Source organism: Chionomys nivalis, chromosome 11, assembly GCF_950005125.1.
Source record: "Chionomys nivalis chromosome 11, mChiNiv1.1, whole genome shotgun sequence".
In the NCBI taxonomy this organism is placed as follows: domain Eukaryota; kingdom Metazoa; phylum Chordata; class Mammalia; order Rodentia; family Cricetidae; genus Chionomys; species Chionomys nivalis.
The window spans coordinates 33,411,254-33,436,911 of NC_080096.1; the positions used below are offsets into that span (position 1 = coordinate 33,411,254).

The following is a 25,658-nucleotide window of genomic DNA, read 5'->3' on the forward strand; positions in this document are numbered from 1 at the left end:
AAAGCTAAAATATAAGAAACACCAGGAGTGGTGGTGCATGCCTTTAATCCCAGCAGAGGCAGGCAGATCTCTGTGAGTTCGAGGCCAGCCTGGTCTACAAAAGCTAGTTCCAGGACAGGCTCTAAAACTATAGTGAAACCCTGTCTGGAAAAAAAAAAAAAAAAAGATACTCAAGTACTGGAGAGATGGCTCAGTGGTAAAGAACACTGGCTGCTCTTGGAGAGCACCCAGGTTCAGTTCTCAGCACCCACAAGATAGCTCCCATCTGTCTGTAACTCCTGTTCCAGGGGATCTGATTCCTGCATGCATACTTGCAGGCAAAACACACACACACATGAGAAAGTATACTAAAAATATACACAGGTTATATATAAATACTATACCATTTTATACAAAGGGATGAGTACAGAGAGCTTTGGTAGAGTGTGGCTATGTGCATGTGCTTTCATCCATGTGTCTTAGGGCCAGTTCCTCACAGACAGAAACAGGTGCCATGTATTCAATTACCCGAGACTTAAATAGAATGCAAACAGTTTGAATTCTCCTTTCCATACACAAAAGTATATAAGAAAATTTAATTAATAGGTTTAAACATTTAAGCATCAGAGACTGTCTTGATTTTGACATGAACCCTTAGCACAGTATCTACAGTGCATAGCTAGTTCCAAATAAATGTTTCTTATATGAAAGGATGAATAAAAATAATAATTATAAAATCAACTCTAATCTACCTTACCTGTTTTTTTTTTCCCCTTCTGACCTGGAACTGGTTCTATGCTATCTTGTCCTCTTCTCATTAACATGGCAAGTGTTGCATCATAAGCTCTGAACAGGTCCACAACCTCATGTAAAGCAACATCTGTGATCAGATCGCAGCTCAGGACCAACACATCTGTCTGTCAAATGAAGACAGGAAAGTAAACATCACAAAAAATAATGGCTCACATGAATAATTAAAGACATCACAACTTAGAAATTCACAAACCACACAGTATGTTCAAATCTCATTTGAACAGGAAAAAAAAGGTAAAATAAATGGGGTTATCCTAAAGGAATTGTGCTAGGGCAGAACCTGAACTCTCTGCTGCCTCCTTGTGAACCTTACCGGGCAGCCCTAAGACACTTCTCTTCTGGCACCAGATTTTTAGGGTCAGTCTTAAACCATGAAAACTATTACACTGTCTATTTCTATGGCTGGAAATAAAATAGCTTTTTAATCATTTATTTATTTATTATTTTAGTTTTTCAAGACAGGGTTTCTTCGTGTAGCCTTGGCTGTCCTGGAACTCACTCTGTAAACCAGGCTGGCCTTGAACTCAGAGACTGACCTGCCTCGACCTCCAGAGTGCTAGGATTAAAACCATGCATCACCACAGCCCAGTGGAAAAATATCTTTATAAAAAATCAGCAGGAGAGATGGCTCAATAGTTAAGAGAACTTACTACATTTGCAGAGGACCTGCAAGTTTGATCGCCAGTACCCACATGGCTGTATTAGAGAGGGTCTGCTACCTCTTCGGACCTCTGTGGACACCAGGCATTCACCTCTCTCTCCCTCTCCCTCTCCCTCTCCCTCCCTCTCCCTCTCTCTCTCTCTCTCTCTCTCTCTCTCTCACACACACACACACAAACACGGCAAACCACTCTGATACATAAAGTAAAAATAAATCTAGATTAAAAAACAAAGATATTCTGCTAACATGTTATGAAATAATATAATACCTCATTCTTTGCTAATTTACATTCTAGGTAGCGAACAATTACAATAGAATTTGAAGCACATACTAAGAATCCATTTAATCTTGTAACAACATCATATAAACAGTAGTTACTATTAATGGCATTGGCCTCTCTTTTTATGGATGAAAAGTGAGGTCCATTCCTGCAATCAGTGACTAGTATACACTAAGCATTTAATAACTTATAAGCAAGTACTGAGCATGTGTAAAGTTGTACATTCAGTTGGGCAGAAAACACCTTTAACCCCCGCACTCAGGAGGCACAGGCAGGTGGATCTCAGAGTTCAAGGCCAGCTGGTTTACAGAGCGAGTTCCAGGACAGCCAGTAATACACAGAGAAACTGCCAGGCGATGGTGGCGCATGCCTTTAATCCCAGCACTCGGGAGGCAGAGGCAGGTGGATCTCAGTGAGTTCGAGACCAGCTTGGTCTACAGAGCTAGTTCCAGGACAGGCTCCAAAGCCACAGAGAAACCCTGTCTCGAAAAACCAAAAAATACACAGAGAAACTGTGCTTTCAAATACCAAAAAAAAAAAAAAAAAAAAAACCCAAAAACAACAACAAAAAAAAATAAATAAATAAATAAATAATGAATGAAGCCCGTAGCCCCATCTTCCTCGAAAGCCCTGCCATGAAAACGAAGTGGAGGAAGAGGCGCATGCACAGGCTCAGGTGCGGGACACAAAGGCTGCCGGAGCAGAAGTGAGGGATACTGAAGGGCGGGGCGCTGGTCCACGTTGTTGGCCCGTGTGCTGCTGTCAGTTATAAGTCTCAGTGGACTTCACCATCTGCTCACAGACACACTGAGAGACCTGACATCTTCATTACAACCAATACAGTCCGCTGGCCTCTGCCCTAGACCTGTGGCCTTCCGCACAAACACTTCTGTCCTCACTTGTGGCCAAGTGTAACTCCTGTGCAATACATTATCTTTCTCACTGTCTCAGCAAAATAAGCAAATCACTGAAGAAAGTATTTTCTCATAATGGCAGAGTTTCTGATTACCATCCCAATAATTCAAATTAATTACAATGAAGACTACTGCCGAGGGCTCAGTTGTAGAGCGTTTTCTTAGGATGCACAAAGCCATAGGTTCAGTCTAAACCTAGGTGTGGAGACACAAGGCTGTAAAGCCAGCACTCAAGCAAGAGGAAGGGGCTCAAAAGATCAAGGTTATCCTTAGCAACACAGCAAATTTGAGGCCAGCCTGTTTCAAAAAAAAAAAAACAAAAAAAAACAAAAAACAAAAACTAGAGCCAAAAGATAGCTGTGGGAAAGGTGCCTTGCTACCAACCCTGATAACCTGAGTTCTATCCCTGTGACCCAGAAAGCAGGAGTAGAGAACCAAGCTCTACAAGTTGTCCTCTGATGTACTCATTCAGACTATCAACACACATCTATACCTACAAAATAAATAAAGATCTAATAAAATTTTACAGAAAGTAATTATGGCAATTAATATTTATGAATGCTTACTATTGACCAGGATTTGCACGCATCATTTCTGCTTTCAGAACAACTGACTATAACACAGTAAGAACTACTAGCAGTTGTACTTCATACATGAAGAAAATGTGTAGTTGTTACACAACTAAGAGTTAACAAGCAGAAACATCTGTATAACTAAGGAACCTGCACTATTGAGCAGTGCTGCAAAAACAGAGCTTTACTGCTCTGAAGACCCACTTAGGGGACATTCTAGTGTCTGAAATCAGCGTAGGTCTATCTAGGCTGGAGGTACAGTTCAGTGACCGAAAGCTTGCATAGCATGCACAGGACCCTAGATTCAGCACCAGCACTGCGAATAACAAGTAAGAGACCTGCCCTACAACGTGTACTGTGGATACCACATAAGAGCTAGAGTGTCACACTCTAAGAGTAGCTGAAAAGTAAACACTAAAATGTGCCGAGTGCAAGGCCACAAAGATGGCAAAGGGCTAAAGACACGAGAGGTGAAAGAACAGAACATTTTAACAGTAAGGAAGAGAGCCGGGCGGTGGTGGCGCACGCCTTTAATCCCAGCACTCGGGAGGCAGAGGCAGGCGGATCTCTGTAAGTTCGAGGCCAGCCTGGTCTACAAAGGGAGTTCCAAGAAAGGCTCCAAAGCTACAGAGAAACCCTGTCTCGAAAAACCAAAAAAAAAAAAAAAAAAAAAAAAACCAGTAAGGAAGAGAGTGAATGCAGGGCTGGAGAGACGGCTCAGCGGTTAGAGCACTGGTGGCTCTTCCAGAGGACCTGGGTTCCCAGCACCCACATGACAGCTTGCAGCTGTCTGTAACCTCAGTTTCAGGGGACCCAACACTCTAACAAGGCCATACATGCAGACAAAATATCAATGCTAATAAAATTTTTAAAAAGTAATACATAAAAAAAAGAAAGTGAACACATGCAGGAGAGTGAGGTTATGAAGAAAGACAACGGCAGCCAGGCATGGCAGTGCATGCTTCTTTGTAAGCCCAGTACCCAGAAGGCTGCGCATGAGGATCACAGGTTCAGAGGTCAGCCTGGCTACCTAGTACAAGAAAAGAAACAATGGGGAAAATATCTCTTCAAATATTTGACAATACTTATTTATTTAGAGTCAGAGTATCTAGACCAAGCTGACCTTGAACTCCTGCATGTAGCTGAGGATAACTTTAAACTCTGACCTATCTTCACCACCTAAGTGCTGAGGTTACAGCATGTGCACCAGGCCTAGTTTATATGGTGTTCGCTCTTAAAAGAGCCAAGTCTTAGCTGAGTAGATCAACAGGAAAAAATAGATCAATAAATTACGAATAAAAGTATTTTTAGCGAAATACAGTGGCACATGCCTGTAATCCTAACAGTTGGAAGCCAGAGGCCGGAGGATTGCTACAAGTTAGAAGTTAGATTGGGCTGTAGTAGCGAGACCATGTACCAAAACCAAAGAAGTATTTTGGTTTATGTATTACCTTGCTGATTTACTCAAAAAGAGTAATTTTGTGTTGGGTGTAGTAGCATAAGCCTATAATTCAAGAACTCAGGAGGCAGAAGCAGGTGGATCAGGAACTCCAACCCCCCAACAAAGAAATCAGACAACATCTATACCTGTAAGCAAGGAGGAAAAAAGTCTGCAGAATCCTACTTTTTGGCACATGGTCTTCAGTACGAGAGCACAGATGTCGCTCCACTTCCTTATAATGAAGACAGCTGGAGTGAAAATCTCTTTTTTTCTAGGTTGCCTTAATAAGATGATTGTTTTTATACGTTGACTATTTTATGATTAATCAAATTAAGTGAACCTCAAACTAAAGAAAATGGCTCTGATGCAGCTGTCCTTGAAGTGGTGACAAAACTGTCTTGGGAAATAAACGCTGACTTATCTGCAAAAGTGTTTAAATCTGTCATCACTGTGAACGCCAAACGAGCAAGTCTTGTATAATTGTGAGCAGGCCTGTAGGCTTACTTCTCTTTGCTTTTAGACAACTTTTCCCCTACTGAATTGCTGTGTAACAGCTGTCATTGTCCTCGACTTCTGTGTGTCACGTGCTCCCCCAACCAAACAGAACAGATGCACTAGGGCCCTCTATGCCAGAGTAAACAATAAAAGCTGAGAGTCCCTCTTAGACAAGGGAAGCTGAGCTACAAGGAAGACTCCAGAAAAAAAGCTGCAAAGAGAAACTCTGAAACCAGACCGGCTGCCTGGAAGCTGTTTACACCGGTCACTCGGAAAGACACTTTCCAACCGGTTAAATTGCCTCTAGGCTTCCCAGCTTTTGTGGGCTGTCACCCATTTTGGGGTGCGCCTCGGTGACATAGCTATCTTTGAATCATTTCTGCTCCTGTAAATAACCCCTTACTCATACCCCTGTAAGTAAAACCAGAAGTTAATAAAAAGAGTAAAACCCAGTGCTTGGGAGGCAGAGGCAGGTGGAGCTCTGTGAGTTTGAGGCCAGCCTGGTCTGCAAAGCGAGTTCCAGGACAGCCAGGACTGTTACACAGAGAAACCAACCAACCAACCAAACAAACAAACAACCAAACAAACAAACAAATAAAACCCCCCAACTCATTAGCTCACCAAGTCAGACTTTGGTGGTATCGTACTTTGTTCTGTCATGGAAGTCCTATCAGAGGTGAGTAGATGTGTGTGTGTTGTGTCTCCCTAGGAAAAGTTCTATCACACAATATTAATACAAATTCCCAAAGGATTGCAAGGAACAACCCCCTCCCTTCAATGTCTGGTTGCCATCTGTTCTCAGTGGGAAAAGCAAGGCCTCGTCTGAGAAACAGGGCCCAGGACACTGACAGAGTGGGTTTCCAGTCCTCATGACTGTGCAGTGAATATAACAGGTAGGAATCACAGCAAGCCAAACATTCTCCTCTTAGTGGTTGCTCCGCCACTTCCAGGAGAGAGCCGCTGTCTCATCCAAAAGCTCGAAATCCTAAAGAAAAGTCTAAAGAGAAACAAACTGGAAAAGCTAACGAGTCAGAAGTACTACTGATTATGTGTGACCAGAAGTCATGAATAAACATGAACTGTTAGGACCGTGAAGTAACTGTGATTCGGAATGCAACTAATCTGAACACACCGCCTTCAACTGCCTTGTATTTCAAAGGATCAGTCCTGGTCTAACACTAACAGCCTCTTATGTAGATACTGAGTCTCCAAAGACCCACTTACTCTCTTCCAACAGTCTTCATGCTTCATTGGAAGACTGTGCCTAAAGAAACCAGGGTAGTGGTGAGGGTAAAAAGCACAGCTCGGAAGATAAAAAATATGAGCCTGTTGACAGTATACCAACATACATGGTCTCCAATAAATGTGAGCCTGACAGTATACCAACATACATGGTCTCCAATAAATGTGAGCCTGACAGTATACCAACATACATGGTCTCCAAGAGAAAATACCACTGTAATATTTAAGAAGAATTCAAAACACTCAGGAATTCAAACTACAAACTGCTGCCAGTTAGTGGTGACTAAAGCAAACAAATCAAGCTCAGAAAACTCAATTATACTGCCACAGCAAAGCCCAGAAATATCTCATTACAAGAACATTTTCAATCAAGCCAAAACCACTGAGTAAAACTAGGAAAAAAAAACTCAAAAGTTAAACAGAAAATCGGATGCTTGTCTGTGTGGAGATGATGGAGGAGGGAGGAAAGGAGAACTACTGGAATAGCTTCGTTTCCTGGCAGCAACTGTGATAATACACTCTGGCAAACGATTTCCTATACCGAGGAAAAAGAAAAGCATAGCCCCCTGGAAAAAAATGTCAGGGCTTGGTAAAAGACCATGTTTTTACTCACCTACTTTCCAAACAGTAACTGTGATCCCAATCACCACTCTCTACTCTATCCCCACCCATATGAAACTAAGGAATTGCTACTTGGTGTGACTAGAAACAGTCAATTTACATTTTCCTATGTGATCCAACTCAAATCTAATCTCCAAAAGAAGTTGTAGGCTTTTATAAACTCCACAGTTAACTGTAACAGAGACCTCACTGGTTTAGTTTTGGTTGAAAATGGTTTGGAAAAAATTCCCAGTCTGTAGTCTCCAACAGCAAAAGGCCAGCTGCTGCTAGTTCATTCTGAGACTGGGGCGGTGTGCAGGGAGGAGTGACTGCTGGGTGTGGCGGCACAAGCCTTCTAGCCCAGCACCCAGGAGGCATAGGCAGGCCGATCTCTGTGGTTTTGAGGCCACAAGGGCTACATGATAAGACCCTGTCTCAAAAAAAAAAAATATAATCCTTAGGCTCAGAGCTAAATATTGCTCATGTGTCTCTTAGCCCAGTCACACTGTCACTACTATCCAGGCCTGAAGTCAGACACCTTGCTGGCATACAGGACTGAAACTCTCTCTCTCCCACCCAGACTCCACTTCTAAAATTCTTTGATTTTCCTCCTTATTTCTACTGCACTGCCTTAGTCCATGTTCCAAAATCTTCCTAGTCTTCAAACATCTTTAAAATAAAAACCACCTTAATGAACACACATATAAAAACACCGCTGGGCAGCGGTGGTGCACACCTTTGATCCCAGACTCAGGAGGCAGAGACAGATGGCTCTCTGTGAGTTCGAGGCCAGCCTGGTCTACAAAACAAGTTCCAGGACAGGCTCCAAAGCTATAGAGAAACTCTGTCTTGAAAAACAAAAACAACAATAAAAAAACAAACCAAACAAATAATCACATCATACAACTAGACTAACAAGCACAGTCTCAGACTCTATACATCTCAGTTAACTTCTAATTTCCCCATACTTATTTATTTAAAAAATTGTTTTATGTGTATGAGAGATTGCTTACATGTATGTAAGTGTATGTACCACATGTGTGCCTGGTGCCCATGGAGAGCAGAAGAGAGCATCAGACTCCCTGGAACTGGAGTTACAGATGGTTGAGAGCTGCCATGTGGATGCTGGGAATTGAATCCAGGTCCTCTGGAAGGGCAGTATGTGCTCTTGACCACTGAGTCATCTCTCTAGCCCCAATTTTCTCACAATTAATTCTTAATGGTAATAAGAATAAAATGGTAATCTTTAAGCATAAAAAGATGAATTTATATTACTTACTAAATTTTTATGTTTATGCAAATTTGCATACTAATAACATGTATATGCATGCTTATTTTCATAAATCAATGAAATAATTGGATCCTGGCTGAATATCTGACATTAGAGGACTCAGAACATCCTTAACATTTTTCAGAGTTGACTGATTTTTTTAAAAATTCTATTTATTTTATTGTGGAGTGGGGTATTTGTCATGTTGTGCATATGGGGCGAGAGGATAACTTGTGGGAATTGTTTTTTCTCCTTCTACCATGTGGGTCCAGGGATCATCTCATGATTCAGAGTAAGATAGGCCATCTTCACAGGAGCTTCCAGATGTCTAAGTCAAACAGGATACTTGTTCCCACCAGTGACATCTGTGATGACATCTACTCCTTCTGTCCAGTTCCTTAGCTATGTCAGTCCCCACTACCCTACAGCCCTTTGTTCCACGAAAGGGCTGTCTATAGGGAAATCATGCTTAAAAGCAAAGCTTTAAAGTTTTCTGGCTTATCAAATGAAATACAGGCCATGGCAGCTCCACCCACAGATCAGATTTCCATCCAGTAGCAATGAGAGATGACGGGACGGAAACACTCAAAGCCGTGGATCTAGGAGAGTACTGAAGTAAGGAAAACGTTCTACTGCACACTCGCAAAGTGAGAAGTAAAGACCAAAACAAAACAAAACAAACCAACCATAATCAAAAGGTTCTGAAAATCCCAGTCTGATGCTGGACAGTGATGGTGTTCACCTTTAAGCCCAGCACTCGGGAGGCAGAGGCAGGCGGATCTCTGTGAGTTCGAGACCAGCCTGGTCTACAAGAACTAGTTCCAGGACAGACTCCAAAACCACAGAGAAACCCTGTCTCAAAAAAAAAAAAAAAAAAAGGAAAAAAAAAAGAAAACCCCAGTGTGTCTCCGCGGTAACACCTGGAATTTTCACTAAGAGAGGTAGCAAAGAAGCGATCCTCAGGGGTAAACTGCAGCCCACCAAAGCATTCATCAGAAGAAAGCTGCCACTTACGAAATGTCTGTAGACAAGTCAGGACCAAGTTCTCAGATCCTCCCTTGACCAAATTATACTTACCTTTTCCAAACAGACAGAGATCTGACAAAAACAAAACCCTGGGCAAAATGAAAGGTTCCAGGAAAGACTGACAGAGATTTGTAACTTGATAAGGACATCAAACGCTCAAGTGAGAATAACTTATGTTTAGTTTTTTACACATCTAAAAATAGAATGTTTATTCAATTTTTCTAATAAGCTGTTTCCAGGGGATTTCATCATACTTTATTCTTTGTTGTAGCATGTTTGCTGTTTCATAAAACATATAACAATAGTCCTTCTTTTACATCAAAGGATTTAAATAACTAGGCCTCTAACAACTAGTATGCTGGTATCATTATCCCTGCCTTGTGAGTTGTGAAACTGAGGCAGAGAGTAAACGAGGTTTGCCTTTGGCTACAGAAAAATTTCTGTGTAGGTTAAATAGAGAATCACCAACTGTGCCACTTTAAAATTCAGAGAAGCAATGAGACCCGTAACATAAGGTAAACGATTAAAACACAGGCTACTCTATTATAGATCTGGTCTACTTAAGCGTCTTAAATATACCTCACTAGCCTACTCTTAGAAGACTTACCTAAGGAATAACCAAATTTGGTTTCTAAATGGCAAGAACAGCACTAATGACCAATGATCTCAGAAAGGCCAAAGCTCAAATGCAGATCCGGCTTACGGTCCAAGGAGTCACTTAGTTTTTATGTGCTGAGCACAGTACCCTACTTTGGCAGGCTTCTTGTCCCTGTGTCCTTAGACATAGGATAGTCCTCCTATAATACTCAGTCCCAGTGGGTATGGTGGTACACACCTGTAATTCCATCACTTGGGAGATAGGGGCAGAAGGATCAGGAATTCAAGGACACCCTCGGCTACAGAGCAAACTGGAATGAAAGACCAGACTTCCCTTCACTGAAGAGAAAGATATGAAGAGACAAGAGCTGCACACATGCAGGACAAGGATCCTACATAGCACTACTAGATACTACTAGGAGACTGCTAATTGTTTTCTTCCCCCATGAGACAGGGTTTCTCTGTGTAACAACCCTGCCTATCCTGACTCACTTTGTAGACCAGGCTGGCCTCAAACTCTGAGGCAAACCTGCCTGGGATTAAAGGCATGTGCACCTTGAGACTGTTAATTTTCATTAATTAATTTGTGTTTTTCCCCCCAAGACAGGGTTTCTCTGTGTAGTTTTGGAGCCTGTCCTGGAACTCGCTCTGTGAACTAGGCTAGTCTCGAACTCACAGAGATCCACTTGCCTCTGCCTCCTGAGTGCTGCGATTAAAGGCATGAGTCACTACCACCCAGTTAGACTGCTAATTTTAAAATGAAATTTATACTTTGGGAAGTAGAAGCATTGAGTACAAGTGTATAACTCAGGGATAGTGTCAGCATGGAACTGCACTCAGAAGGCTAAGGTTGAGAGTCAGAGGCTAGCTTGGACAATGATAAGATCCTGTCTTAAAAAGTCAAAACTCACCGGGCAGTGGTGGCGCATGCCTTTAATCCCAGCATTCGAGAGGCAGAGGCAGGTGGATCTCTGGGATCGAGGCCAGCCTGGTCTACAAGAGCTAGTTCCAGGACAGGCACCAAAACTACAGAGAAACCCCGTCTCGAAAAAACAAAAAAAAAACAAAAAAAAAAAAAAAAAAAAAGTCAAAACTCAAAAGCAAAGCCCTCTCAAGGACAGGGTCTAATTTTGGATCAGACTCAGGCAGGAATGTTCTTTGGAGTACGTTATTTAAGTTCTCTCAAGAGAGAAGGTCAAGTTTCTCCACAGTTAAGCAAACTCATGTTGTCTCTCTTTAAGGTGGCTGTGTGGATTAGAAATCCAGATATATTACTAGATATGAATACTCTCTCTTGAGATCTTCAGAACAAATGCTCTGGTTAGTCCTGTGGAAAATAAACTTTATATCCTTGTGACCGTAATTGGCTAATAAATTAATTCTACTTCAGGGCAGTCTCTAAGAACAGGTATTAAATTTCTAAGGTAATAAATTACTTTCTCAGACATACTGATATGAAACTTAAGTATCCTCAGAAGTGCTCAGGCAGGTTCCAGGCAGAGACGTGTGAATAATTAGCTATCACTACAATACATGTCTCTGTTGTTTTTACCCCCTCCCCCACAATTTCATACATATGAACAATTAGCTGTTATCAGAATGCAGGCCTTTGTTGTTTCCAATCCCCACCCCGCCCCGTTTCCCACCTGCCGGATCTTTCTCCCTGAAATAGTTCTTAGTTCTTTTTCTTTTTTTAATTTTTGTTTTTAAATTAAACCTTGCCAGGTATGGTGGTGCATGCCTGAAATTGCAGCATGTGGGAGTCAGAGACAGGAGGATCACCACAAATTTGAAGCCAGCTTGGTCTCCACATTGAGTCCCAGGTCAGCCAGGGCTAGATAGCAAGACCCTGTCTTTAAAGGAAGAGAGCTGGGCAGTGGTGGCACACACCGTAAATCCCAGCACTCTGAGTTCAAGGGCTGCCTGGTCTACATTGTGAGTTCCAGGACAATCAGGGCTACACAGAGAAACCCTGTGCCAAAAAAAAAACAAAAACAAACAATAAAAAAAAAAACAACCCAAACCCAAAAACTAAAACCAACCAACCAACCAATCAACCAACCAAACAAACAAACAAAAAACAAGAGAAAAAGAAATCAAACTGTAATTAGGTTATCATCTTGGGGAAATGTATTGTTATTTTACTGATATATATTCTCCTGGTAAATTTCCAAAAAATAAAAACATGTATAAAAGTTAAAGTTTCAGATGTCTAAGGTTATTCTGAGGGAAGTCTTTCCATAACATGGGTTTAAAATAGCCTTGGTATTTAATCTTTATAGTAACTCCACTGTTAAAATGGAGTTACTCTATCCTGTTCTCACTCCTCACATCTCCACCATTACAAACTCCCACTCTTTCTGCAATTAGAAGTAAAGCTTCCTAATTTGTTAGCCACGAAGCTTTCCTAACTCAGCAAGCCCATGTAGGCAGCATTTCCTCTAGATGGCGCCTGGTACACGCCTGACTTCTGGCTTCCAAGCCACTCCACCGCTGTACTCTAAGTAAAACCACAGTTTTCACTAGTCATGCCCACCTGGCTGTACCTAGAGACATAGTATTTTCAATGTTTTGGTCACTCAAGGCATCAACGGAGACTCTGGCACCCAACGCACACTCTTCCTCCCCACACTCCAGGCGAAGCTCTAATTTCCGAAACATACTTTGCCCATCTGTAAACCGGAGACGGAGGTACATGGGGTGGGGGTGGGGTAAAGGAAACATCCTCCTCAGTGTGGAGGATTCTGGTGTTGGAAAACTAGTGGATTGGATCATCTAAAAATTCTGGAAAATGAGCTTGGCTGTCTTCACTGGGGTTTTTAAGGATCAGAACAGTCACAGACTTGGTCAGAAGTTGTTGTGAGGCCGAGTTTGAAGTAAGAAGCCCCAGCATAAAGGAGGCCTCAAAGAAAGGGAAGACTGGGGAAGGGGCGAAGATGTCAAGGAAATCTCTTTTACTATTGGTGCTTAGTGTAAAAAAAAAAAAATTCTAAAAAAATATAACTCAGAATACTATAAAGTCTAATTCATCACTCAAGAGCATGAAAATTCTCAGAACATTAATCTTTCACGTATTTTTTTTTTTTTTTTTTGGTTTTTCGAGACAGGGCTTCTCTGTATTTTTTTTTTTTAAAGCCAATAAGACCTGGGTTCCTCAGAAATAAGGGAATAAACCAAGAACGGTGGGAATGAAACCTAGGCACGAGGGCAGGTAACACAGGAAAGAGGAGGAGATTCTAAGAAAGACGCAAAGCCCAGCCCAGGGCAGTTCTGTGCAGGCCCACGGTACAGCTGGAAGGAGGAAGGGACGGTTCCTGAGAGGATTATCACATAGGAAACGGTGCTCCTTTTGGAAAGACAGAGGGCAGTTAATAATAAACACAGAATATAAGCGACTTTGAAAGTGAGGCAATCGGGTACAGTGATACAGGCTCCAGCCCTCAGGAGGCTGATGCCGTAGGATGTCGGCTTGGAAGAAAGCCTTAATGTAAGAAGACCATCTATGCCAAAAGAAAGCAGAACAGCGCTACGGAGACACCGGGGTTAACATGCTACCCTCAGAAGCCAGACCTGGGTTTGGCGGTTGGAGCCAGAAATCCCCACACTTGCGCACTTGAGGGATGCTCCCAGCCTGTCAGCCTGAGGGAAGCAGCGCAGCAGCAGAAGTGAGAGTCCTGCCTCACTAAGGCAGCACCGAGGACCCCAACAGAGAGCTCTCCTTTGACTTTCACATGGACACAGACACACACACACTGACTGTGCTTGTTTATGTCTTTTGGTTATTGTTCTTACTGTTGTTTATTGAGGTAGGGTTTCTCTGTGTAATAGCCCTAAGATATCCTAGAACTCTCTGTAGACCAGATTGGACTCCTAACTCAAAGATACACTTCTGCCTGGCCAATGATTTTATTTTAAGCCAGGTGCATACCTTCAATCCCTGAATTCGGGAGGCTGAGACAGGAGGATCACTATGAATTTAACACAAACCTGGACCATAGAGAATTCCAGTCCAGACTGGACTACAAAGTGAGGCTATAAACATATCCAAAAATGGATATATTATTACTTGGAAAGCAGACTATGAATTAATGCGATATGAAAATATATTAAACTAGGATTGTTGGTACAAGCCTGTAATCACAGCACTTGGGAAGTGAAGACAAGAGAATCCAGAGCTTAAGATCATCCTCAGCTACATGAAACTGTCTCAAAACAGATAAGAATAAAGTATATTTTTTAAGTCTTTTTTTTTTTTTTTTTTTTTTTTTTTTGGTTTTTCGAGACAGGGTTTCTCTGTGGTTTTGGAGCCTGTCCCGGAACTAGCTCTTGTAGACCAGGCTGGTCTCAAACTCACAGAGATCCTCCTGCCTCTGCCTCCTGAGTGCTGGGATTAAAGGCGTGCACCACCACCGCCCGGCTTATTTTTTAAGTCTTAAAAACTATGGCCAAGGGGCTGGAGAGATGGCTCAGTGGTTAAGAGCATTGCCTGCTCTTCCAAAGGTCCTGAGTTCAATTCCCAGCAACCACATGGTGGCTCACAACCATCTGTAAAGAGGTCTGGCGCCCTCTTCTGGCCTTCAGGCATACACACAGACAGAATATTGTATACATAATAAATAAATATTAAAAAAAAAAAAAAAACTATGGCCAAGTATGATGGCACACACCTTTAATCCCAGCACTCGGGAGGCAGAAGCAGGCAGAGCTCTTGTGAGTTTTTGGCCAGCCTGATCTACACTGCAAGTTCTAGGCCAGCCAGTGCTACATAGTGGGACCCTGTTTTTTGTAAACTATAAAGCACTGCCAAACAATACATTATTCATCTTCAATACAAATAAAGTCAAGAAATAGTTTTTACCTTAAGTTTTGGATATATGTGGCGCAGAGAATCTGCGGTCCCCATGTCAGCCTCATCAGGAATGCATACGATGTCTGCTTTCATCTTCATCTTGAATTCTGTGCAGAGAGCCTTTTGGACATCTTTGGTTGTAATTACAATGACTTCTACAGGATGAAAGAAATAACAGACAAACGCAGAAATTCATTCACTGCAACAATTTCGATCGTTCAGTCAGATGTGCTCTGTTGTGGCAGCACAGACCCACAATCCGACACTCTGGAGGTGGAGCCAGGAGAATCAGGAACAAGGCCAGCTTCGTCTGCACATCAGGTTCAAGACCAGCATGACTAAGAACTTGTCTCAAAGTCAAAACAAAAATTATAACTGCTGCCGGGCGGTGGTGGCGCACGCCTTTAATCCCAGCACTCGGGAGGCAGAGGCAGGCGGATCTCTGTGAGTTCGAGACCAGCCTGGTCTACAAGAGTTAGTTCCAGGACAGGCTCCAAAACCACAGAGAAACCCTGTCTCGAAAAACCAAAAAAAAAAAAAAAAAAAAAAAAAATTATAACTGCTAATATTACTGACCCTTTTTAATGTATGGGTTTTTTTGTGGAAAACCAGCTTACATTTAATTGTGATATTTAAAATTGTGCAAGTATTTATTTACACCTGCCCCCCCACTACATATTTAGTCTCTTAAAATGATAGGAAAATATCACCAATTACAGGTTGAATGGGCTAATAATACAGCTCCTACATGATGCACCAATATCCTTAAAGCACCAGTCAGACTTGGCAGTGGCCAACAGTGAACTTCATCTTCAGGGTTAAGAAGCTCGGCCCTCTGAGCATTCTGGGATGCAGTGGCACTTATCCAGAACTGGCACCGCTCTAGAGTTGGGGAGTTTTAAATTTACCAGGGCAAAAAGCTGTTTCCCCTTCAAAGGGAAGAAAGAAAATGACTCCTAAGAAGCCAGCCAATTTGGCTGAGGTCTATCTGTGCAACCCCTTTCCCCTCTTTCCTTTCCTGCAGCAATGCCTAAGACCAAAGCCTGAGTTACAGGAAAAGCAGACAGTGAAGGCTATGGAGGGAGGGAGCTGGAGCAACTGCAATGCTCTTTATCTCCGCCTCCAATACCTTTGCTCCATGGGAAAACGGTAACAACAAATTCACAAAATAACAGCTAGCCTTACAAAATCCATACTTCCAGAGGTGCTGGAAGGCAGAAGGAGGGGAAAAAAAAATGGAATGCTTCATAAATTTGCTTGACAGCCTTGTGCAGAGGCCATGCTGATCTTCTGTGTATCGTTCCAGGAAACGAGAGGTTGTGGATTCATTCTTGATTAAGAAAACTAAGGTTTGATTGAGGAAGACCCTCTGAAAATCTCCATGGGAACAGATAGCCCAGATGATCCAACATTTCAGAGCACCTCTGTTACAGTTTCCTCTGAGTTCTTCATCCAGAACAGCTTCAAGGCTGCTGGCTGAGATGATCAAGCCTCACAGAAAAGTCTAGTTAGGACTTGACCATAATCCTAAATTTTCTTTGGGTCCCCATAAGATTACCAGCACTCCCAAGTAGCAGGAAGAATGCCCACATTTCCAAAAGGGGGATTATGGATGTTTGTCTTTGTTTAGCACGTTGGTTACAAGTTGTTTTGGATAAAGGTTGGGGAAAAAAGTTGAACAAAAGAGATTAGATTCAGGGTTCTTGTTTTGAAAAAAAAAACGGGGAAATGCTATGTGATAACACTCTTGTACACTGTAAAGATTTGTCACTCATATTGGTTTAGTAAAATGGTGAGTGGCCAGTAGCCAGGCAGGAAGTATAGGTGGGACAACCAGACTAGGAGAATTCTGGGAAGAAGAAAGGCAGAGAGTGAGTCACCAGTCAGAGGCAGAGGAAGCAAGATAAGAATGCCTTACTAAGGCCGGGCAGTGGTGGTGCATGCCTTTAATCCCAGCACTTGGGAGGCAGGCGGATCTCTGTGAGTTCGAGGCCAGCCTGGTCTACAAGAGCTAGTGCCAGGACAGGCTCCAACGCCACAGAGAAACCTTGAAAAAAAAAAAATGCCTTACTGATAAAAGGTGCCAAGCCACATGACTAAACGTGGACAAGAATTATGGGTGAATTTAAGTTCTAAGAGCTAGTTAGTAATAAGCCTGAGCTAATAGACCAAACAGTTTATAATTAATATAAACCTCTGTGTATTTATTTAGGATAGAATGCTGCGTGACTGGGCTGGAGAGAAACTTCTGTCTACATAGACTACTGCATAGAAATGTTTATGGGCCTGTCTAACTCTCACAGCTGAATGAACCCTTTTGCAACAGTCTGGGCCCTAGGATCTAGCACCCTGATGTGTTGCATTCTAATTCATTCTACTTAATGAGACCTCAAACTCATTGTGGCCAAAGCTGAAGTCATTATCTTTGTTTAAGCCTGTTCCCTGTCTTATATTCCGCTTCCCATTTAATACCATCATCAGCCATCTAATCTGATCCAAGTGAAAAGTGACAAAAAACTCCTCCTATGATCTTAAGGAAGGTTCTATAAGTCAGTGCCTGAGCTGTCTTTTCAAACTTCTATTCTCATGCTTAAAATATTACTCAGCACATTATAAAGTCTCAGCAAGTACTGACAAGCAGGCATTTAGATGCCCAATCATGTCTTTCTGATATCCTTATAGGGCTCATCTTGGATCACTGTGGAGAACCCCTTCTTTAACGGCCACGTTTAGCATGATGTTTTCATTCTTTTCCCATATGGTCCCCACCTTAAGCATCCAGTCTCCAGCAAACTCTAAGCCCTAGTTTGCCATCATCTATTCTCTCTCACTCTCATAATGCGGACAAATTATTGGGATCAAACACACATAAAACACACAAGTTTTATGACTGCATCTATCATTGCCACAGCTCACCTTCAAATCCAACGCGCTCAAGCAGGTTCAGTGGGTACCAAATTAAAGGTTTGTTTCCAACTGGAAGCAGAGGCTTGGGAATGCTGGGAGTCAAGTCTGTCATCCGAGATCCCCCACCAACGGCCATAACCACAGCTTGAAACTCCATCGTCAGAGGACTGCAAGCATGGGGGTGGGAAGAGAGGTAATGCAGTGCTAGTTTTGTTCTTATTTACGTGAGGAATTCTCACTTAGACCAGATGCATCACCTCCTGTTTTGTTCTTATTTACGTGAGGAATTCCCACTTAGACCAGATGCATCACCTCCTGTTTTAGTTACTGGAGTAGGAACCACTCCCTACCTGCAGTTCAAATGTCATCTTTCTCATCGTCTCTAACCAAAACGAGTCTTAGCTCCAATCTTAGTAAAATCAGAGTAATATAAAGCAAAACTATCTGGCCCTTGCCCTTGAGTTGTTTAAGAAAAGACAAGTTTGGGGCTGGAGGGATGGTTCAGTGGTTAAGAGCACGGACTGCTCTCCCAGAGTCCCTGGGTTCAAGCACACACAGGACAGCTCACAACTGTCTGTAACTCCAGTTCCAGGGAATCTGAAACTTTCATACCAAATGCACATAAAATAAAGTTAAGTAAATATTAAAAAAAAAAAAAGACAAATTCAAGTGCCAGTGGTAGTGGTGTATGGTAGTAGTGTATGCCCTTAATCTCAGCACTGGGGAGGCAGAGGCAGGCAGACCTGAATGAGTTCAAGGCCAGTCTGGGTAACACAGGGACAGCCAAAATTATATAGTGAGAGCTTGTTTGAAAAACACAAGCTTTGGGGGGCTGGAGAGATGGCTAAGAGGTTAAGAGCACTGGTTTTCTTCTAGAGGTTCTGAGTTCAATTCCCAGCAACCACATGGTGACTCACAACCATCTATAATGCGTTCTGGTGTCTTCTGGCCAGCAATGCAAGCAGAACACTGCATACATAATAAAAAAGTAAATCTTAGAGGAGCAGAAACCAGGAGCAAACCCAGTCCTGGGACACAAGCGGATCAGGATTGACCGAGCGACCAGATCGAGAGTCAATGATCGCCACCAGAACAGGAAGTAACCGCTGAGCTAGTTAGCTAGAGCCAGAGACTGCTGAGGGTCCGGATGTGGTGAATCCAGGACCTTAAAGGGAGTAGACCCCGGTGGGTCTGGGTGAGAGTCTAGGACCTCCCAGGTACTAGGCCAGAGCCAGGACCTCTGTCAGCTTGGGCATGAGTGAATCTGGGTCCTCTGAGGGAATAGGCAGGAAACAGAGATCTCGGCGGGCCCGGCACAAGTCTGGGAACTCAGAGAGAGTAGGCCAGAGCCAGGTCCTCTGTGGGTTTGGGCATTGGTTTGGGACATCAAAGGGAATAGGCAGGAACCTGGAACCCCTGCAGGTGTTGTCTGAGACCCTTGAGGAAGTAAGCAGGTCCTCTGGGCACCAAGCCTGGAACCTCCCAGGCAGTAGACCAGAACCAGAAACCTTTCCAGGTCCAACTCCAACCCAGGGACTTCTGCAGGAGGGAATCCAGACTAGGATCCACAGAAATAGGTCAAAACCAGTAACCTAAGCTAAGTTGCCCCGAGGCAAGGAACTCTACCTTGGGCAACAAATTGCACAGGAGTGGAACTGAATGAGACTCCTAGGACAGAGAGGCGGGGAAGACGAGCTCCACCAGGAGCAGAAGCCAGGGGCAAATCCAGCCCTGGGAGCCAACCCAGTCCTGGGACTCTGGTAGACCAGGACTGAGCCAACGACCTGACTCAGTTACCTAAGACACAGAGAGAACAAGCTCCACCAGGAGCAGAGGGAGCAGAGGCCGGGAGCAAACCCAGTCCCAGGAAATGGGCAGATCAGGATTGAACCAGCGACCAGATCCAGAGTCAGCAATAGCCACCAGAACAGATCTAACTCCAAGCTAGTGACTTCTGCAAGAGGAGATCCAGACCAAGATTTACAAAAACAGATCAAAAGCAGCAGCTGAGGCCAAAGTAGGCCTGAGACAGCAAACTCCAAAGGAGGAGACCAAAGCACAGGAGCACTGAGCTACCCCCAGGAACAGGAATAACCAATGGGTAACTAGAACTGTGACAATGACTGTACCACAAGGAAAACCATCTGAGCTTTGGATTCGCTGGCACCTAGAAGATTATTCAACAGAATCTCAGACAGCCCCAACCACACCTATTAGAGGAAAAGATGAGTAGAAAAGGTAAGATCACATGCTACACCACAAAGAGCAATACAATACCAGTAAAACCTAAAGACCCTACAAAAGTAAGACCTGAACAACCAAATATGAACCAGAAGAAAATGATCTAAAAAACAACCTCAAGAAAATGTTTCAAATTCTTAAAGATGAAATGAGAATTTACCTTAAAGAAATGGAGGAAAAAAACAAACAAAAAATTGGAAGACATCAGCAAATCACTTAAAGAAAACCAAGAAAAAGAACTCAAAACATATAAAATAAACTATTTAGGACTTAAAAACTGAGATAGAAAAAATAAAGAAAACATAAGCCGAAGGAATTATAGAAACAGAAATGATGAGAAAAAGAGCAGGAACCAAAAATGCAAGTATGAACAACAGAATACAAGAACTGGAAGAGAGAATCTCAAGTGCTGAAGATAAAACAGTTAAAGAAAACATTAAATCTAACAAAAGCTTAACCCAAAATATCCACGAAATATGGGACACTATAAAAGGTTAAATCTTGCTGGGCGGTGGTGGCGCACGCCTTTAATCCCAGCACTCGGGAGGCAGAGGCAGGCGGATCTCTGTGAGTTCGAGACCAGCCTGGTCTACAAGAGCTAGTTCCAGGACAGGCTCCAAAACCACAGAGAAACTCTGTCTTGAAAAACCAAAAAAAAAAAAAAAATAGAAACAAAGAAGACAATACAAAGAATCAGTGAGATCAAGAGTTGGTTCTTCGAGAAAATAAAAAAAAAATAGACAAACTTTTATCCAAACTAACCAAAAAGCAGAGAGAGAATATCCAAATTAACAAAATCAGAAATGAAAAGGGAGACATAAGAACAGACACATTGGAAATACAAAGGATCATCAAGTCATATTTTGAAAACCTGTACTCCACAAAATTGGAAAACTTAAAGGGAATTGACAACTTTCTGGATAAATATCACTTACCAAAAATAAATCAAGACCTGATAAGCAAATTAAACAGACTATAACTGCTGAAGAAATAGAAACAGTCATCAAAAGTCTCCCAACCAAAAAAAGCCCAGGACCAGATGGTTTCAGCTCAGAATTCTACAAGACTTTCAAAAAGGAACTAATACCAATACTCCTCAAATTATTCTACGCAATAGAAACAGAGGGAACATTGCCAAACTCTTTTTATGAGACTACAATCACCCTGATACCCAAACCACAGAAAGACATCACTAAGAAAGAGAATTACAGACCAATCTCACTCACGAACATTGATGCAAAAATACTAAATAAAATACTGGCAAATTGAATCCAAGAACACATCAGAACCATCATCTACCATGACCAAGCTTCATCCCACAGATGCAGGGATGGTTCAACATACAAAAATCTGTCAACATAATCCACCATATAAACAAGCTGAAAAATAAAAACCACATGATCATCTCACTAGATGCCGAAGAAGCATTTGACAAAATACAACATCCCTTCATGATAAAGGTCTTGGAGAGAGTAGGGATACAAGAAACATACCTAAACATAATTAAGGCAATATACAGCAAGTCAACAGCCAACAAAAACTAAATGGAGAGAAACTCACAGAGATTCCACTGAAATCAGGAACAAGACAAGGTTGTCCACTCTCTCCATACCTATTCAATATAGTTCTTGAGGTCCTAGCTAGAGCAATAAGACACCAAAAGGAGATCAAGAGGATACAAATTGGAAAATAAGAAGTCAAACTCTCACTGTTTGCTGATGATATGATAGTTTACATAAGCGATCCCAAAAATTCTACCAAGGAACTTCTACAACTCATAAACACTTTCAGCAATGTAGAAGGATACAAGATTAACTCAAAAAATCAGTAGCCCTCCTGTACACAGATGATAAAAGGGCTGGGGAAGAAATCAGAGAATCAACACCCTTCACAATAGCCACAAATAGCATGAAATATCTCGGAGTAACTCTAACCAAACAAGTGGAAGACTTGTATGAGAAGAACTGTAAATCTTTGAAGAAAGAAATTGAAGAAGACCCTAGAAAGTGGAAAGATATCCCATGTTCTTGGGTAGGCAGAATTAACATAGTAAAAATGGCAATCTTACCAAAAAGCAATCTACAGATTCAACGCAATGCCCATCAAAATCCCAGCAAAATATTTCAAAGACCACAAAAGAATGGTACTCAACTTCATTTGCAAAAGCAAAAAACCCAAGATAGCTAAAACAATCCTGGACAATAAAAGAACTTCTGGAGGCATCACAATCCTGACTTCAAACTCTACTACAGAGCTACAGTACTGAAAACAGCCTGGTATTGGCATAAGAACAGACAGGAGGACCAATGGAACTGAATAGAAGACCTGGATATCAATCCACACATCTTCGAACACCTGATCTTTGATAAAGAAGCAAAAAATAAGCCAGGCGGTGGTGGCGCACGCCTTTAATCCCAGCACTTGGGAGGCAGAGGCAGGCGGATCTCTGTGAGTTCGAGACCAGCCTGGTCTACAAGAGCTAGCTCCAGGATAGGCTCCAAAACCACAGAGAAACCCTGTCTCGAAAAACAAAAAAACAAAAACAAAACAAAACAAAAAAAGAAGCAAAAAATATCAAATGGAAAAAAGAAAGCATATTTAACAAGTGGTGCTGGCATAACTGGGTATCAACATGTAGAAAAATGAAAATAGACCCATATCTATCACCAAAACTCAAGTCCAAACAGATCAAAGACCTCAACATAAAGCCAGCCACGCTGAACCTGATAGAAGAGAAAGTGGGAAGTACACCTGAATGCATTGGCACAGGGAACCACTTCCTAAATAGAACCCCAGCAGCACAGACTGAGAGAAACAATTAATAAATGAGACCTCCTGAAACTGAAAAGCTTCTGTAAAGCAAAGGACACAGTCAACAAGACAAAACGACAGCCTACAGAATGGGAAAAGATCTTCACTAATCCCACATCAGACAGAGGTCTGATCTCCAAAATATACAAAGAACTCAAAAAATTGGACACCAAAAGAACACATAATCCAATAAAAAAAATGGAGTACAAACCTAAACAGAGAACTCTCAACAGAGGAATCTAAAATGACTGAAAGACACTTAAGGAAATGTTCAACATCCTTGGTCATCAGAGAAATGCAAATCAAAACAACTCTGAGATTCCATCTTATACTTGTAAGAATGGCCAAGATAAAAAGCACTGATGACAACTTATGCTGGAGAGGTTGTGGGGAAAAGGGAACACTTCTGCACTGCTGGAGGGAATGCAAGCTGGTACAGCCCCTTTGGATGTCAGTGTGGTGATTTCTCAGAAAATTAGGAAACAACTTTCCTCAAGACCCAGTAATACCACTTTTGGGTATATATCCAAAGGATGCTCAATTGTGCCACAAGGACATGTGCTCAACCATGTTCATAGCAGCTTTGTTTGTCATAGCCAGATCCTGGAAACAACCTAAATGCCCCTCGATCGAAGAATGGATAAGGAAAATGTGGTACATTTACACAGTGGAGTATTACACAGCAGAAAAAAATAACAACAGCTTAAATTTTGCAGAAAAATGGATGGAGCTAGAAAACATTATTTTGAGTGAGGTAACCCAGACACAGAAAGACAATTATCATATGTACTCACTCATAGGTGGTTTTTAAATATAAAGCAAAGAAAGCGAGCCTACAAACCACAACCCCAGAGAATTTAGACAACAATACAGACACTAAGAAAGACTTACATAGATCTAATCTACATGGGAAGTAGAAAGTAGAAAAAGACAAGATCTCCTGAGTATGGGGACCTTGGGGGAAGATTGAAGGGAGAAGGGGAGAGGCAGGGAGGGGAGCAGAGAAAAATGTAGAGCTCAGTAAATATCAATAAAAAAATAGGAACAAGTGAGGCTGGAGAGATGGTTCAGTGGTTAAGTGGTTGGCTGTTCTTCCAAGGACCAGGGTTCAATTCCACAGCAACCACATGGCAGCTAACAACTATCTGTAACTCCAGTTCTGAAATCTGACATTCTCCACAGGCGTATATACACGGAGGCAAAACACCAATGCACTGTAGGAGCCCACGTGGGACTCAGTTTTTATCTGGAGTCATTTTTGACTTAAAGAAGTCCATTGAGTCCAAGCTTGCCTGCTCTACTTTTTTTTATAACCTTGAGGGCTATGAGAGACTTCTGATTTAGCCTGAGAGAAAAGAACACTCTATCTAGTAGACAGTACACTGCTGAAGATAAACCTCAGAAACATCAAGATAGCAAGTAAGGCTGCTTCTGAACAGCAAGGACATGATGGAGAGGAGGCTGCTCACTCAAGGACAGCAATGGTCTTGTGGCTAGATACCGACTGACCATCTGTGTTGTGTTTGTTTTGGTTTTATATAAGTATATAAGCAAGCTCTGAAATAAACTCGGGGTTGACTGCTTTGCCATGACCAGACAAACCTCCCAATTCCATCCTGAAAAATAAATAAATAAATAAAGTGTGCTTTAATCTCCAAGGTACAAGTGATCTTAGTAGCCAGAACTGCAGGTTCAGGGCTACTCCTGCTTCCCAGGCTGGTTTTCTCCCGGGCCTGGTAATCAACTAAGAAAACTGTAAGACTCAGCTAGAGACTCATCTTGCACAGTACTAAGCCACAACTAACTCTTACCACCCCAGTGATGGGACATCTTTCTCTAGCTGTTTCTGCTATGCTATGTACAGTTTGCATCAGCCTTTATAGGCTTCTTTGCAGGCATTCATTTAAATGCCTATTAAGAGTGAGTTCATTGGCTGGGCTTTGCCGCACGCCTTAAATCCCAGCACTTGAAAGGCAGAGGCAGGTGAATTTCTGTGAGTTCGAGGCCAGCCTGGTCTAGAAAGTGAGTTCCTGTCTCGAAAAAAAGTTCCTTGAGTTGGGGACTGTGTTGACAGAATACTCCCAGTCAGATGCCAGGTAACTATTTGTGGGTTGAGCGCCTGTGGTCTCACAACAGTCCATTAGAGTTAAGCTCAAATGTGTACAAAACAAGAAAGGCATGTAGAACCCAGGTGGTTAGAATCTCGAGTTCCTGTTCTCAAGCTCTGGTTAAAAAAAAAAAAATGCAACCCAAGAAACAAGAATAATTGTGAACCTAACTAATCATAATACTAAGCTGAGCCCAAAGTCTCAATATTACCATCATGACTCCCGATATCAAGACGAGAAGTCTCAACAGTCTCCAAGTTTTACAGGAGGCGTTTACAGCATCAAGCATGCCTTCCACACAGCACAAGTCGCCTTCTCCGGTCCTAAACGGTAAGATCGACCCCTGCATCGTAATTGGTCTGCCAAACCTTTGAGCGCTGAGAGTAGGGGGCCCTCCATCTGAGCCCAAATAAATGTGGGAAGAATAAACAGGACCGGGGAAATGTCAGCACGGCACCACGGGGGTCCGATGCTCCCTCGGTGTGACTTCGAGCAGAACCTTCCCAGTTTTTCCATCTGTTGCACAAGGTGGTTGGCTTGGATTCTCCAGTCTCCCATTTGGGACACATGGCTCCACGGCCGGATTCAGCAGGGCTGGCGATTTCGGGGCTCAGTACCCCGTCTGCCCACTCGGGCCCTGCGGGGCGAGCTCGCCTCCCTCACAGGAACCGGGCTCTCCTGCACCCGCGCGCCGCTCCCCCTGCTCAGGCAGCTCGTGCACCGCCTGGCTCGGTCCAAGCCCCGGCTTTACCTCAGCTCCCCGCACGCCGCGGCCGCTCCCAGCGCTCCCCACGCCGCCTCTGCCTGACAGGCCGATGGCGCAGGCGCGCGGTGGCCGAGCAGTTCGATGGG

General features: G+C 42.7%; 1 protein-coding gene and 1 non-coding gene across 2 annotated transcripts in view; both read right to left on the minus strand.

Moving 5' to 3' along the window:
- The window catches only part of Eif2b3 (eukaryotic translation initiation factor 2B subunit gamma), a 65,614-nt gene extending 40,007 nt beyond the window's left edge, over positions 1-25,607 (minus strand). The window contains exons 1-4 of the mRNA XM_057783811.1: positions 25,558-25,607; positions 17,656-17,813; positions 14,749-14,894; positions 737-896 (exon numbers count right to left, since the gene is read on the minus strand). Of these exons, the coding sequence (XP_057639794.1) occupies positions 737-896; positions 14,749-14,894; positions 17,656-17,803 (454 nt within the window). The 5' untranslated portion in view covers positions 17,804-17,813; positions 25,558-25,607. The remainder of the gene's footprint in view (positions 1-736; positions 897-14,748; positions 14,895-17,655; positions 17,814-25,557) is intronic.
- On the minus strand, positions 15,969-16,070 carry LOC130884556 (U6 spliceosomal RNA). Its single transcript, XR_009058077.1, has one exon. It is a non-coding gene; the product is annotated as a U6 spliceosomal RNA (small nuclear RNA).
- Positions 25,608-25,658: the final 51 nt, after the last annotated feature.